General features: G+C 43.5%; 1 protein-coding gene across 1 annotated transcript; it reads left to right on the top strand.

Moving 5' to 3' along the window:
• Positions 1-1,094: 1,094 nt before the first annotated feature.
• On the top strand, positions 1,095-15,768 carry LOC136044764 (phosphatidylinositol 3,4,5-trisphosphate 3-phosphatase TPTE2-like). Its single transcript, XM_065730278.1, has 19 exons — positions 1,095-1,152; positions 1,302-1,370; positions 3,039-3,116; positions 4,599-4,646; positions 5,362-5,523; positions 5,889-6,008; positions 7,034-7,133; positions 7,882-7,945; positions 8,470-8,534; positions 9,060-9,120; positions 9,319-9,400; positions 9,482-9,570; positions 10,772-10,833; positions 11,539-11,619; positions 12,575-12,680; positions 13,024-13,121; positions 13,429-13,524; positions 13,951-14,021; positions 15,504-15,768. Exons 2-19 carry the CDS (start codon positions 1,321-1,323, stop codon positions 15,604-15,606), a joined length of 1,536 nt encoding a protein of 511 aa, XP_065586350.1. The 5' UTR covers positions 1,095-1,152; positions 1,302-1,320; the 3' UTR covers positions 15,607-15,768.
• Positions 15,769-16,466: the final 698 nt, after the last annotated feature.

Here is a 16,466-nt window from a genome sequence, read left to right as displayed (position 1 = left end):
TGTAGTTACAACTCCTTACAGTTTCGCAAAGCCTTTTGTCAATGATTTTTATGTCACCCAGTGAAAACAAAAAGCAAATGCACAAAAGGTGCAAAAAAGACAGGGATCTCCTGGAAAGAGTCGAGCGGAGGGCTACAGAGATTTTAAGGGAGTGGAACAGCTCCCTTATGAGGAAAGGCTGAGACCTGGGGCTGTTCAGCCTTGAGAAAAGAAGACTCAGAGGGTATCTGATCCACATCTATAAATACCTAAGGAGCGGGGGGCAAAGGGACGAGGCTGGACTCTTCTCAGCAGTGTGTGGAGATAGGATAGGGGGAAATGGCCACAAACTGAAGCATAGGAAGTTGTGCACAAATGTGCGTGGGAACTTCTTCACAGTAACGGTGACGGAGCAGTGGCACAGCTGCACAGAGAGGTGGTGGAGTCTCCTTCTCTGGAGACGTTCCAGACCCGCCTGGACGCCTACCTGTGCAACCTGGGCTAGGGAGCTGCTGTGGCAGGGGGTTGGACTCCGTGATCTCTGGAGGTCCCTTCCAACCCCTACAGCTCTGTGATTCTGTGATGCAGTGAGCCCAGCACTGGACACAGCACTGCGATGTGCCCTCACCGCGGCAGAGCAGAGGGGACGTCTCTCTGCGGGCCACGCTCTTCGCGCTGCCCCCCATGATCCCAGCGGCCTCCTGTGCCCACAGCCGCCCCGCTGCCCACCGGCGGAGCGAGGCGTCGCCATGGCAGCGGGCGGGCCCGGCGCGGCCCTTTTAAGCGCGTCCCGGCGCGGGGGACGCGGCGTTTTCCCGCTCCGCGGTTTCTCTTCGCCTTCGTGCGGGTGAGCTTGGCTTGGGGCGGTGCTCAGGAAGTTGAACGCAATTTTCCGCTGAGTCCGCGGGGCCGGGTGTCCGGGCTCGACTTTGAGCTCGGAGGCGGGCGGCCGTGCTGGGGTGAGGGAGCTCCCGGGGCCTCTGCCGGGCGGGTGAGGCTGTGCCGGGCCGCACCCCGCTCCCCAGAGGGCGGGCATCCTTTCTGCGCTGCTCCTCGGGCTCCTGCCCCGCCTGCTAGGGAAAAGGAGCGGCTGGAAGTGGGGAAGGAGTGTGCTAACAAAGCTATCGTTGCTTAGGTGTGCTTGGTTGTGTTGCTGAGTGATGGCTCTTTTAGGTAAAGGCTGTACTCTCTCAGCTGAGGGAGGATGCTTGAGGAGGGGGTGCGGGCCTGCCCTTTCCAAGCTTATAAAACTAACGTAGGTGAAGGTGTTAATACTCCTTGCTGCTTGTACTGCTATCTAACTAGGCTTCTCTTAATGCCAGCTGAGCACGAAGAAGCAAAATGACGACTGTGAGGTACGAGCAAGGGTCGGAGCTCAATGAAGCTAACAGGTGAGTGGCATGAACTGTTCTGGTGCACGAGTTCAGAACTGAAGCATGTTGTGTGTGCATTCTGCCCTGTGTTCCTTACTGTGTTGAACACTACAAGGGGGAGAGATGCTCTATAAACTTCCAAGTGCTTTGTGCGTGGTCTTTTTTCTTCTTCTTTTTTCCCCACCTTGAGAACAGTGTTATGTGGGAGGAGTGGCATCTCTGAGAGAAGTGGGCTTCTTAAAAGTAGTGGAGAACTGTCAGAGGACGTACAACTATCCTTCCCTGGCATGCTAAGTTCAGGGCAGTAATTTCTGCTTTTTTTTTTTCTAGTTTCTGGGAGCCACTGTCAAGGTGTCCTGTAGCTCGCATATTGCTCTGCTCTCCTTATAAGCTTCCAATCTGAAGTTCACTTTAACTGTGAGCAGTTAGAAAAGCTGTGTTCTCTTTAGAGAGTGCGTGAGTAGGAAATAGTTTGTAGTATGCCTTCATTTTTCTTGTCTTCCACCTGTTTAAAGACTAGATGTTGGACTTACAGCACAAAGGTTTTTCTAGTTTGGGCAACAGGTAGTTGTGAAGTATAGCATCTCCTAGGGGAGTATTACTCAGAACTGAATTACTGTATGAGAGCACAGTGTAAGTAGTGTACTCAGATTTGACCTTTTTCTTCTTACATTGAAAGCTTACTTCCTAGCCTGAAATGCTACTGTAGCTCATTCTTATTGTCTTATTTCTCTCAGAGTAGAGGATAAAAAGCTGGCTTTCAGGACCCTTCATGCTTGTACAAGCACAAGCAAGTGATCTGCAGCAAGAGTGCTGTAGCAGCAGTAACCTATCCTAATAAATGAGGTGTTTCAGACCACACTAAGCAGATAATTCTGAAGTGAATGTCCTGTGAGAACAGCAGGGAAGCAAAATGGAATGGCCATATGTCTCCAGAGCCTTGCCTCAATTTTAGGAACAGAGCAAGGGTGCTGGAGATACCGGAGTTGGGAAATACAGTGCATACAGCTGCTTCTGTGCAAGTGGCAGTGATGCCAGAAACAGATGTGCTATTTCTGTACAGAAGGAAAAAATACACATCATTGGATTAGAATGTTGCATTTGACTTTCTCTGCAGTCATCTTGTGGCACTTCAGGTGGCTAAACAAAATCCTGATCTAAAGAGATTCTTCTGAGGAAGTTATGGTAGGCAGCCACTGTATTTAAAAGAAGCTTTCAGCTGCTGCTGTCCTAGTCTTCCAGTTTCCGGTCTGGTATCCTGCTCAGCACAAACACGTTGCTGTGCTATGGCTTCCCCTAGTAAGCACTCCATGAGCAAGTGCTTTACTGTAGTAGTGTTAATGTTTTGGGGTTTTTTAACTTGAGTTTTGCATATGTGTGTTTCGTTTTCAACAGTTCTCTTTATCCTATTCCTGAATGAGCTGTCTTCCCCTTTTCCTCTCCCAAAAAAGAACTTTGATAGGTGAATAGATAAGTGGAACCAGGTCAGTACAAACTAAAGACTTCTGCTGTGCCAGCATATGGAAAGCCTTTTCTTCCCTGGAACTATCAGTGTGCTCTGGCACAGGCTGCTCCTTGCTGCTCAGCTGACCGTAGTTAGTATTACTTAATCTGAAATAATGATGGGTAGCAATATAAAGAGTTGACATCTGTATTGGTATGTGATTTGTATTATTTCATTGCCAGCTCTCCAACAGCAGATGAGCCCACGATAAAGATTGATGATGGTCGTGATGAGGATAATGAGCAGGACAGCTGTTCCAAGTAAGATAATGATATACTGAGTGCTTTGTTTACCCCCTGAAAGTGAAAATGCCTGAGCCAGAATCAGAAGGCAGGTGGCTTGCTGAAGTGATAAGCCTTAATTATTTTGGTGCCAATGCCTTGTTATTTATCTTGAAACCTTGAAGCCTTACATTGTTCACACTGAGGTTTGCTCTAATATATAATAGCATGTCCAGGAAGCTTTTTCATACTCATAGAGGTGAAAGACCAATCCACCAATTGGCTACAAATCTGTCACAGAGTGAAGAGTAAGTAGTTCAAACTGCACTGAATATGCTTCCTTCCCCCCAAAAAAAAGCTTGGGAGGGAACAGAAGAAATGCTGGTGATAAAATCAGGTGTATGAGTATCTGAGGCAAATGGTAAGCATTATGCCCTCATCAAGCACGAGCATCTGAGCATGCTAGTGATCAGTAAGAGTAAGCTTGTTATTTCAGTTCCTCTCCTATTGACCTGAATTCATACAATTCAGGATGAGGTGATTAGAAATGCCTTTCATAAAGGCTTAAGTTAAATATGTGAGCGACTCATGTGCCTTTAACTAAGATGTTGGCAGGTGAGGCTGATGTACATTTTTAGTGCATCTAATAAAGGTGCTTGTCCTTAGACTGTGGCAGTTGAAGCCTTCTGGTACATACTATACTAATATCATAGGGTTTGGCTGGGCAGTGACATAAAGTCACAAAATAATGTAAGGAAAACACTGCAATAATTACGTCCTGGGCATTCATAAGTTCAAGGGAAACCTTGCACTTGAAAGTAAGGCTTATTACTTCAGTTACAGTATCCACTTTTCCCATCCAAGTTAAGGATGTGGTATCTTTTCCTCATCAAAGATGCAGATGTCTGCTGGTTTATGTTTTGAACTTTAAACTTAATAATGAGAAGTGCACACTAAATCAGTGAGCCTATCAAGATGCTTCCTCTTCACTTCTAAGATGCTCAGCCTTGTAGTGGAGTTAAGATCTTTCACCAAGTGAAATGTAATGCTCAAACTACCCTAAAGGAAACATGTAGTTTCAATGGGATTATTGAGGTGTGGTATGGATTACAGAATTGGTGAAAATTTCCTGTAATAGTAACATCTCCAGTAGTGTGGGTGGTGATGGGGAAGTACAGCAACCATATATAACAGGAAGAATAGGATGAATATGTGAACATACTGACAAGAAGTAGTGGTAGGTGTCTTCTAGTGGCACTGGAGTTGTGATGTGAATAGTGTTGCCAGTGCATAGTACTGTTTTATGGTTTGTAGCTGATTTAAAATATCTCATGTTCGAGTAATGAAAGCATTTATTTTTTTCCAAACACTGCCTTAATGTATTCATGATTGCAGCTGAGTACTTAAAGTTGGTGATGCAGAGTTCTGAAAACAAAGGAATGAACTTCAGTAACAGTGTTCTTCTGGCTAAATCAGTAACAAATTTTCACTTGTCTTGATGCTGATTCTCTTTTCTTGCAGTACCATTAGGAGAAAGATTTCCCCATTTGTGATGTCATTTGGATTCAGGTATTCACAGCTCATTCTTGTAATTCAATTCACAGCTCATGCTTGTAATGATATGGGAAAGGTAGGAGTAGTTCTTTCTGGTGTGAGAACTTTGATTGTTCCTTGAGCCTCAGTCTCCTCTGTCTGGGAAGCACTGAGCCTCCCACATCCTCCAGCAAAGGAGAGATTTCTCTAGGAAAGATATCTTAAACAGATGTCTGTGTTCTCCAAGGAGAATGGAAGGCTGAAACTGTAAATAGTACTGTCATTGATTTAACCTAGAAGTTCTTAATGTTGTACTAAAGCCTGTGGCAGCCAGTTACTCAGCTCCATGCAGTCTAGGTGCTACAAGATGGTAAGCTATTCAATACAGCAATTTGTAAGAGACTGATCTTCCTTGTGAGTAGGAGTGAAAGTGAGTAAGCTGAAAGACAGCACTGATGCTTGTGTGCCTTAAAGCACTCAGGTTTGTATGGATAGATATGGAATTATTGGTTAATAACTACTGTTGGGTCTAAAAACATAGTTCCATGTGGGTGGTATACTCTGTGTAGGTCACTTAAATGCAATTTAAGTCCTTCAGCTGTTACACAAGCAGGCCTCTGTCTCAATACAGAAGAATCCACACTTGCTGGAACAGCTTAGAATAAAAACCTAGATTTGTGTTCTCCAGTTTGTATATACCAGTGATTATTTACTAGTTTTTGAAAACTGACATATTTTTTTTCCCTCTCAGAGTATTTGGGGTTGTGCTTATCATTGTGGACATCATAGTGGTGATTGTGGATCTGGCCATCAGTGAGAAGAAGAGAGGCATTAGAGAGATCCTTGAAGGTGTTTCCCTGGCTATAGCACTCTTCTTCCTCGTTGATGTTCTCATGAGAGTGTTTGTTGAAGGGTAAGACATGACTGAAGATTTCAGTGTGGCATGTCCTGAAGCCAGGAAGAGCAATACTTGAAGCTTGGAACTACTGACAGACTAACTTCCTTCTCATCAATAAGAGCCTCATCTTCTCTTGGCTGTGTTCGTTGGCTGTTACTGTTTCACAGACTGATCTGTGGAATGCTTCTCAGTGCTTGGAAACAGCATTAGTTTTGCTATGACTGTTTTCATAGTGGGTTGGTCTTCAGTGCTTAGTTTTCTAAGAAGAAAAGCTTTATTTCAGAAGAATTTGTCTTTAGCAGTAGCCCTTTTCTTCCTGATCTGGGGAGTTTTTGTTGCACCTGTAGAGGCATCTGCCTAAAACTCTTCTTGTTTTTCAGCTTCAAGAACTATTTCCGCTCCAAGCTGAATACTTTGGACGCACTCATAGTAGTGGGCACTCTGTTAATTAATATGACCTACTCCTTCTCTGACCTTGCTGCCACAGATCAGATGCCAAGGTAAGAATGATATGATAGCTGGTAAATGTGATCTTTTCTTGATGGGCCACTAAGAATGTCCTTGGGCATACCTAGGCTAGCTGAGTGCATGCTAGATCACAAATATGGCTGTGATAGCTTAGAATTCTGTACTAAGAAATACTAAGTCTTTCTGTTCTTTAGGCTTATGTTGCTTGACCCTGTCTCAAAAGCAGATTGATCTAAACATCTATCGGTGTAACTAAAAGTGAATGGTGAGGCCAGTGTTTAGGGGATTCAGGAACATGGTGATCTGTGGTAGAAGGTCAGAGTTGGATTATAATAGTAAATGGAACTGAAGAAGCAGACAAATGAGGGAGGATCTCCATCCAGTGAATTTTGATATAGAAGTAGTTATAAGATGTGGTCTTGTTTCTTCTACCTCTTTCTCCCTAATGCCTCTTGCTCCCTAACTAATGCTTAACTAGCTGCCTTTGCAGCTGTTGCAGAGCTGTGGGTACTTACAAGGTTCTTACCAAGGTGTAACAGGACCTGAAACATACACATGCTCCTGTACCTCCTTAAGAAATGAATGTTAGTTTGCCCTTGTCCCTAAGGGTATGCTGAAGCAACAGCCCCTGTTTCTGTAGAGCCACTCACATAAGGCTCTTGCCTGATCCAAAGTTCAGTAGGAGTTCAAAGTTTCTCAACTAAATTTGTCAAATTGTTGAATGATTAAAGGTTTCTTATTCAAGCATGTCTAGCTTATTTACCTTCTCTTTTCAGCTTGTTTCTCAGGTGGTTGGTTCTACTTAACTGTACATTTAACTGTCAAGGGATAATTGGCAGTGTTAAGGGAATTTGTGGCTTGCTGGGCAGAGATAGTGTCTCGTCTAGGAACTTTCTCAACTGAGATTTTCTAGTTACTCATTCAGAACATGCATCCCCAGCACCCTCAATAATAAAACTGTGGTACTTCAGGCCGTGGGGTTTTTTTTACATGAAACAAAGTTTTATTTTTATATCTAGGCTTAATGCTTTTTTCACAATGAATCTCTTTTATCTAGAATGGTTACTCTCCTTCGAGTTCTGAGAATTGTCATCTTAATAAGAATATTTCGCCTGGCTTCACAGAAGAAACAACTTGAGGTGGTAACCAGAAGGATGGTAAGCTGACTTAGTAATAGTTGCTTAGATATACTATTCCTTTCTCCAGGCAGCCATCAAAAAATGGTGAGCAGCAAGTCTGTCTGCAGCATACATATCTCCTGCTGCATTATCAGTTTCAGTGCCTGTTCTGTGTCTTTGGGTATTGCAGTTCTGCCTCTGACTGCTGCATAGCTAGCAATTCTTGCAATCTGATTGAGCAAGAAGCTCCTTGACCTACAAAGCCAGTATATCAGTGATTGTGACACTGTGGCATGTCTTGTTAATTGCTTGTTTGTGTGGTGCATAGGCTGTTTTCACCAACATCTCCTCATCCAAGGAGGAACCAGTCAGCTCATCTGTTAGATGCATTGAAGCCTTGGCCACTTAAAATGCTTTTTACTTTCCTCCAGGTACTAATCCTTGGAGCTTTGAGTTTGACCCCTTACAGAGGAGTAAATACCTAGTTATTCTCCCTTTCATTCAGCCCCAAACACTTAAGCAGCAGTGACATACTCACGCTGCAGTTTGTGGGAAATCTACTGTGTTTTTCCTAGAGTAAGCTTCTATACTTCAAGGCAAGAATTCCTTTAGGTAATAGGAGATCATTTAAATAACACAATCAAATTTGTTCTCAAGTAATACTGTGAATTCTGTGAAAGCAAAATGAGGTTCTGGAACGTGGCTTGGCTTCAGAGTGTGGATTTATTTTTTTTTTCCCCTGGTAATAGGTGTCATTCTCTTGAAAGACTGTGTTCTGTTTTCACAGGTCTCTGAAAACAAAAGGCGTTATATGAAAGATGGCTTTGATCTGGATCTCACTTATGTCACTGGTTTGTAGAAATCCTGTAGCAACAGATGATACTTCACAGCATGAAACACCCTACTAACACAAGTTATTTCAAGTGCTTATGAAATGCAGTTCTTTCAGTAGGCTACTTAAATTTTACTCTGAATTTAAATCACTCCTACTCCTTTTCTTTGGGATTTAGGAATTGGGTTTCTTACTGTTTTCAAGGATTCTTCCTCTGGGAGAGAAGTTGTATGTGTTGTATGTAGTGATAGTTTCCCCAGGCCACAGAATTTCTAAGTAACTACTGACTAGCTTACTGTAGGGCTTTTGTCTCCAGTTCTATGGTGGCTGGCACTGACGAGTAGCTGATCCTTCAGGAAGGTTCCTTAGCCTGCTCTAGCTATGCTAACTGCAGGGATGGGGGGGGAAATCTTTTGGAAACAGTTAAGTGGTTCTCTTAAACAGTGTATTCCTAGGGTAGGAATCTACTCCATAGTGTCCTTAGCCTTGGGGGGGGGGAGTTTGCCTCCATGTTGTGACTTCTGATTGTTGTTTTCTCTACAGATCGTGTCATTGCAATGTCTTTTCCATCTTCTGGGAAGCAGTCTTTCTACAGGAATCCTATAGAGGTAAGAATCTCTTGTTACCAGGTTGGGTATTTCTAAGTGCTGTTTCACTTCTAGGTTCCCACTAACTTGTACATGGATTACACTACTGAATCCTAGTCCTGGCGTGGCTGGTTGGAGTGTTTGAATAGTGGTGTCCCCTGTGCTGCATTGCATCTTGCAGTGTGGGTGTGATGATGTTCTGATATCTCTTCTTGGAGGAATCTTTTAGTGAACCAAATAAATTCTCACAGGCTAGTGACAGCTCATATTATTCACTATCTAACCATGTTTAAACGCTTGTGGTGGCATTCCATTTAGAACTGTGCTGTCTGGTATTTTCTACATAAATATATAGAGTAAGGAATCTAGTCACAGTTATTCTTTCTCAGAATTGAGACAGGAATTTAAACTATTGGGCTGATGAAAAGGCCTCTTGTTCAAGGACTCTTCATGAATGCACTTGTTAAGATCACGTGAGGGATGAGGTGGCAGTGGAAATAAGGAGCAGAGCACTAACTACTTTGAACTTGTTTCTTGTTGCTTCAGGAAGTTGCAAGGTTTTTGGACACCAAGCATGCAGGCCACTATAAAGTCTATAATCTCTGCAGTAAGTATGCTTAGTTGCTGACTACTAGATACAACTGCTAAAAAAAAAAAATAACACTTCAAGGTGTGGTGCTGATGCTATCAGATCTCCAAGGACTTAAAACTTAAATGCTCTTTTATGCTCAGACCAGCAGTTCTGTATCATAAGCTACTTCCTGCGTTGCAAGCTCCTGTTATAACTCCAGATCTTACATTATAGGTGAGAAAGGCTATGACCCTAAGCACTTCCACTACAGGGTAGAGAGGATCTTTATTGATGACCACAATGTCCCAGCATTACAGTGAGTTGTGTCAATATCTACTGGCTCCATCATAACTTTTCATGCTTCTGCTGTGGCTGTACTGATCTTTCTCTTATCTAGGGACATGCTGAAGTTCACTACCAGTGTCCGTGAGTGGATGAGTCAAGATGAGAAGAATATCATAGCAATCCACTGTAAAGGAGGCAAGGGTAAGACTTCTTGTGTACAGCCTGGCATGCCACAAATGATATGCTCTTTGTCAAACTCAGGTGCATTTAGAGTACCAGGCTATACTTAAATCAATGCTATGATTTTAGTTACAGTGCCTATAGAATGTGATAACTGGCAATGGTACCACGCTGTTCAGTGTTGCACAGACCTATTTTGCAGTAGTTTTAAGAAACAGCACTAACCTGAACACTTCAATAACTTCCTGCTGTCCTGACCCTCCTGGTATGCAGAGGTTGTGGACTGGGAGCTACTGATGCTGCTACTAGTGATTAAGCTGCTACTTTAGCTTTCTGACAGTCACCTGCAAGAAATATTCTGCACTACTGTCTATTTGAGCTGCTGAATGTCTCTGCAGGGTGTCCAAGGCACTGCTCAATCCTTAAGACACATAAGATATTGAGGAGGAGGAGATGGTAGCTTTGTGGGGACAGGCTTGTGTGAGCTCCAGCTTGAGCTGACCTGTGGGTGTTGTGTGTAATCTGTAGTAGTGCAGGAACTGTTGAAGTACATCAGTAGCTGTGTGAACAAGCCCTGCAAATTTCATGTCTTCAGAAGTAGCATCAGGTGGCTACCAATTCTGGTTCACTTGACTCAAACTGGATGTCTACAAGAGGCTTCTTCTCTGTAGCTAGGAGCATAACTTAGAAGGTTTAATGGAACTGAATGCTGAGCCAACCTGCAGGTCAAAGCAGCTTGAAGAACAAGGGTGGGGAGGGACTGTGTGGCTTCAGGCTTGAATTCAAGGCTGAGATGGTACTGGAGGTGTGTGCTGGTAGTCCTGATGCCTTTTTAGTAGGGCTGACAGGGGAAAGTTGGAGTGGAGAAGTAACCCTTGAGATCTGGAGTGGTGCTTGCTGATGCTATAGCATGATCAGGTAAGGTGTGCTTGACTCTATCTCCTGCTAAAGAGGGGATGCAATTACTGATCAGCTTCATACATTGACCAGCTTCATACATATATCTCAAGTAATATTGTAAGGAATTACTGGGACTGCTTTCAAGAAATGAGGTAAAAACTGTAGTGCTTGGTTTTTATTCTTCTCAGAAATAGAGGTACTTGGTTACTTAAGAGCCACTTATTTCCTGTTATCTCTAGTTCAAGTTAAGACTTCATTTCCACAAAAATAATTCTCAAACCTTTGAGCTCATATAATTCAGTTTCTCTTAATTCTAATGCAGGTAGAACTGGAACTATGGTCTGTACCTGGCTGATTCACAGTGACCAGTTTGAGAGTGCAAAGGTGAAAATAGCTTTTATTTCTGCATCTTTCAGTACTTACTTGTCATTAGGATCTATTTTATTGGTGAAATGCACTGATACTATAAGCTAAGTATATTGTGAGGAGCCTGTATTTTAAGGAAAAGTCTTGCAACTGTGTAGACTCCTTTCTGTTTAAGACTGTTTCTGATCAGAAACAGTGGCCTTTGAAGCATGTCTTTAGAACCAAGCAGCTACTTCAAACTGTAGGTGGCTTCTCAGCATATACTACTAAAGCAAGTGTCTCTGTTTAAGTAGCCTTGTGTAGTTGTCTTTCCTGTTCTTCCAAGTTGTGTAAGGCATTGAGAAGTGTTTGTGGTCTTGGTCTCAATTGCTATACCAGGTCTGTAGCACAGACTAGGAAACCTGGGTTTCTGCAACGTGGTTTCCACTCCTTTCTGGAGCATGCATCAGTTTGGCCACTTGCTTTTCTCTGAGTTCAGTCTGAATCTTCACAAATGTGCAGCTGTTGTGTGCCACAGGAACTTGTATATGGTTCTACTGCAATTAAGCATGTTGTTCTCTTTCAAAGTACATTACCTTCTATGTACATGACCTAGCTAGAAGACAAAAGTTTCTTATCTTTTTGTGTTTCTTCAGTTTTGACTAGTTTAACTCTGCTTTGCCCTATCATCAGGAAGGGGAATGGTGGTGAGGTATAATTCACTCTTGAAATCTTCCTATGTAGGAGAGTTTGGACTACTTTGGGGAGAGAAGAACTGACAGAACTACAAGTACTAAATTTCAAGGAGTTGAAACTCCATCCCAGGTAAGGTTGAGCAGGTTCTGTAATGAGCTGAGCTAACCTTAGCCTTGTGAGTACTTGAACAAGGTGGCAGAGATGGAGCAGCTTCCAAGATGCAAGTTCAGGAATTAAGCAGTAGGAACCTACTGTACTCTTTTCTGTAGGGGTTGGAATATCAATGCAATAGGGTTGCACTGCATCTTTTTTCTATCCCCTTGCTACAGCACACTTCTTAATGCTTCTGAGAGCAGTGTGGTACCTGGGCTCCCAGTCTAGGAGAGCATCCAGTCCAGCCCCACTGTTGAAGTCAGGTGAGCTGGAGCAGGCTGCCCAGGACCATTCCTGGTTACATTTAGACTATCTCCACAGACAGGGACTCATTTCTCTGAGGAACCTGTTCCAGTGTTTAAGGCATGATGCTGCAAGGTAATAAAGCTGTTTGATACACTAGAGCCTGCAGTCTGGCCTGGGGATGCTACAGTACTGCTGTGTCAGAGTGGAGGAATACATCCTCTAGAGATAGCGTGTTTAGTGCTTCCCTTTGAACTCTATTGATTCACTGTGTTCTGTGAGATGAAGCTGTTGGCAGAGGTATTCCAGTTGCTGGAAACGGAATGGAAGAATGAAAGTATGGCCACTTCTCCAGTAGGTGCTTTTTCTTTGAGTGTTTCCTAGAGCTTTTTAAGGGGCAAAATGCTTAAACAACGAAAAGCCCCATGCTTTCTGCTGATCTAAAGTACAGATTTCTTCTTAACTCACCAAGTAAGTATGAGTACTATTTAGAAAAGATGTAAAGCTTGTTTAGAAATTTAACAACCAGATGCTTAAACTGTGGAAGGGAAGAGCAAATAGCTTAATTTCTTCTAAGCTTTGGACTTGAGAGAAGAACTCAGTGCAGATGTACTTAATCCTTCTACATGGAATTAGGCTGTGTGGGATACAGGAGCTGCATAATGTGTCTGGGTTTTTTGCATTACAGAGTAGGTATGTTGGGTATTATGAGATCCTGAAAAACAAGTATAACTTCAAACTCCCACCAGAGAGACAACTCAAAATAAAAAACCTCAAAATCCACTCTATACATGGTAAGAACTTTTGAATTTGGACCTTTCCCTATCTGGTGATGGCTGCTTAGCACAGGCAGCTGATCTCTGTACTGTCTCTTATTATTCCTGTGGTAGGAATGCAGGCTTACTGTGATTTGGGACTCTGATTTTGTGATTATGTACTGTAATTTTGTTCCTGCTTCACTATTACTTCAAAAATCAAGCTCTCAGACACTGGCATTCAAGCTACCTTCAGGGTTTGAGTTCTCCTGAAGTCTGCAGCAAGGCAATTTTGAATAAGACTGATGTACTTGGCTTTGATTTCTGCCTAGTTTTCAGCAGGTGTGTGTGCTCCAGTGTAATGCAACTTCTTTCTTCCTAGGAGTTGGGAAAGGCAATGGAACTGATATGAAGGTGCAGATAATAATGAAGAAGCAAGTTGTGTTGGAGTGTGTGTGTGCCACACAAGGGAACTGCAAGGTGAGAATATGGAGCTCAGCTGAGTCACAAAAGCTGGATATTGGATGTAGAACTATTTAAGTAAATAGACAATACGAACTTCAGAAAGGGGAAGCTTTGCTAAGCCTTAGGGAAAATAGTGTAAGGTAGTAAAAAGCTTCCCTGGAAGTCACTTCATACTTAATGGTTCACTCTGACCTGAGAAGCCTAAATTGTTAAGAACTGCTACTGTACTTATATACAATGAATCAGCAGCTTATTGCCATCAGTTGACCCTTTGTCTCTGTGGTACATTTTCACAAATATTCTGTTTTGCTCTGTTACCCAGCTCTTCTTTGATTCTGAAAGTGACTCTGTAGTCATTGGCTTGGAAGACAGCCCTGTTATAAGTGGTGATGTGAAAGTCAGATTTGAATCTAATTCTGTAAGTACAACAGCATCAAGATCCTCACCTCAGGTTGAGGAGGGGCAGAAACGCAAATGCCAGCTGGGTCTTGACTGGCTTAGCTCTGTGGGGCAAAGTCTATTTTTTGTTGTTCTTGTTTTTACCCCTGGTGACTCTTGTTGGGGGGGCAAACAACAGCTGCTGCAATGCAGTGTGAATATAGCAAGTGTTACTGCAGCAGCTTGGGCAGGTGGGGTGGCTGTTCATATGGAACAACTGAAATGTCTTAATTGGGTACCTGCTGCTTCTCTTGGAACAAGTTAAATGAAGAATGTGATCTGGGTGTGGATCTGTTTCTTTAAATGTACTGCTTGTAGCATGCTGGTTTTGTAAACCCAACTGCTGAGGATACATGGGTGATCATATCTGCAGAAATCATTCCTTAAATGAAGAATTTCTCTCCAGGATCTTCCAAAAGGCTATGATGACTGCCCATTTTTCTTCTGGTTCAACACTTCCTTTATTGAAAATAACAGGTAAGCAATTGCAGCAGCTGCCTTCAGAACCAAACTGCTGGTGTCTGAGCAGAGCTGGCAGTTACTGAACACAGTGCTGAGAGCTGAAACAGTGTGCTAATCAAGCCAGTCTTAGCTTCTGTATGAGTTTCTGATTTTCAGTTCTAACTTGTGAACAGGCACTTGGCACACATTTGTATTGTGTGAAGCGTTTGAAGCAGAGTCACTGAATGGCTTGGGTTGGAAGGAGCTTAAAACCCATCTGGTTCCAACCTCCTGCTGTGGGCTGGCCCTGCAGCTCAGGACCCCATCCACCTGGCCTTGAGCACCTCCAGAGATGGGGCACCCACAGCCTCTCTGCACAGCCTGTGCTTTACCACCCTCTGAGTAAAGAATTTCCTCCTAATATCTAATCTTAATCTCTTCTCTCTTTGGTTTAAAACCATTCCCCTTGTCCTGTCAATAACCTTAATCTGCTGGCTTGTTTCCCAGCACTCTGTTAGTAATACCTTTTTGTTCAAGGTAGTTAACTATTCAGATGTCAGTAGCACAGCTGACAGAGGCTGAAACTTGAATTCAGCATCTAAGCAATGCTAATGTTAGGAGTTGGTTATCAGTGTTTTGGATCCCAGAGAGAGGCTCTTAATGTACTGCTTCTCATGCTTTTGTTCTAAGTTCAAAAACTCTTGTGGGCTTGTTCTTGTTGAGACCAGAATTCCTGGGGGAGGTCCTGCCAGTGAAACTTGGGCTTGTCTGTCTTGGCAGGGGAGTGGTAGATAAGTAAAGAGGCTCCAGCTCCTTCTGGCCTGCCTACCTGAAATGGTAGGTTTAGACAACAGAACAGTGAACTTAAAGTATCAGGTATACTTACTGTTCTTTCCCTTTGTAGAAAAGAACACACAGTTCTTTCTGAATCCATCCCCTCAGTCTGAGGAGGGGTAGCCTTAAATTATACTCCTAACTCTAAACTTAGTGTACTAGGAAGCAATGCACCTTGCACGTGGACTGAGATATCCAGTGAGGCTAAGCCAGCAGCAGGAGAACTGTGTGCCTGTGGTCAGGTAGCTCTGCAGCAGTTATATGAAAGGTGATGTGCAGGTGCTGTCAGGTGATTCCTTGAAATGAATTTGGTAAGCATTAAAGTGGAAGGGTGGGGGGAGCGAGCATGGTGTCTGAGCTTGACTGAATACTGACTCAGGTGCATGCTGTGAGGTCAGCATTAGACCTAGCATGCGCATCCATTCCCTTGAGAGGCCTTGAGCTGGAGAGAACACTCATTTTACTCTTAACAGCTTTGTGTCCTGTGGGGAATAGAGCATGAATCATCAGGTTGGCTGTGTATTGTTGGGCTACTTCATGGCCAAATCCCCCCATGCAGGCTTGCCCGAAGTCTGCCTGAATTTAAGATCTGGGCCTGTAATAATACTCCGGAACCAAAATTCAAGTCTTAAAGGGAAAAGATTCCTCAGGTCTTAAGAAATACTCCTGGATTTTGTCTTTCAGGCTCTACCTTCCCAGGAATGAGCTGGATAACCCTCACAAGTCTAAAACATGGAAAGTCTACAGTGAGACATTTGCTGTAGAGATGAACTTTACTGAGCCATGAGGGAAAGCTGAAAGAAGGAAAGTACTTAAACTCATCTCCCGTCCTGATGATGCCTTGCTGCTTCAGTACAGTGAAGCGCTCTCACTTTGCACTTAATGTATTTCTATGTAGATACAGCTTCTCAAATAAACTGACCTGAAGTTCTGTTGTGCAGAGCAATAAGTCTCTGAAGTCATTTAATGTCATCTGCCTGTGATGTGATGTTAATGTGCTGATGGAGCCTAGATGTGCTTACCTGCAGGTAACCTCTACCTTAACCTGTGAGCATTGGCTGTCTCTGAACAACAGCATTCACTTGTTGGTGGGTGGAGCACACTGAGGCACTGCCCCCAGTGTCAGGTCACCACAACGAAGGTAAAATGAAGAGGAGGAGGAACAGTAGTAATCTGCCACTAGTGAGTGGAAGCTACCATAGCTGATAATTAATGAAGTAGGCTGAGAGATCCCATACCTTCCAGGCTGAGCGTTGTGGTGTGCTGAGGTGTGCATACGGACCTGAGTTTGGCTTGCTGCTGGCTGGCTGCCTTGTATTTAGGAGGCGTGGTGCTGAAGCTCCAATCTAGTTGGAAGCAGTTTCTCTGAGCGCTGTGCTTCGCGTACAGAGGTCTGAAACTTATTCTGAATGCGTGTTCAACAAATGCTTGGCACTTCCAGCCGCTAGAGGGCGGCTGCGTGAGACAGCAGAGAGGGCCTTCCAGCCCACACTGAGCTGCAATCCAATGCCGTTTTATTGCAGCTGGAAGTGTCTGATGACCGAGTTCCTTTTAGCTCAGCTCTGGCTCATAACCTAGGGCAGTCTAGGTGAACGCTTTCTCATCAGCTGCAGGGCAGTTAAGGTTATTCTTCCTACTTGTGAAGGC

Source organism: Cyrtonyx montezumae, unplaced genomic scaffold (genome assembly GCF_038088225.1).
Source record: "Cyrtonyx montezumae isolate F1298 unplaced genomic scaffold, pur_monq_1.0 scaffold_12, whole genome shotgun sequence".
Lineage (NCBI taxonomy): Eukaryota > Metazoa > Chordata > Aves > Galliformes > Odontophoridae > Cyrtonyx > Cyrtonyx montezumae.
The sequence above is the reverse complement of the archived record's forward strand: the minus strand, read 5'-3'. Positions and strand labels throughout refer to the sequence as shown.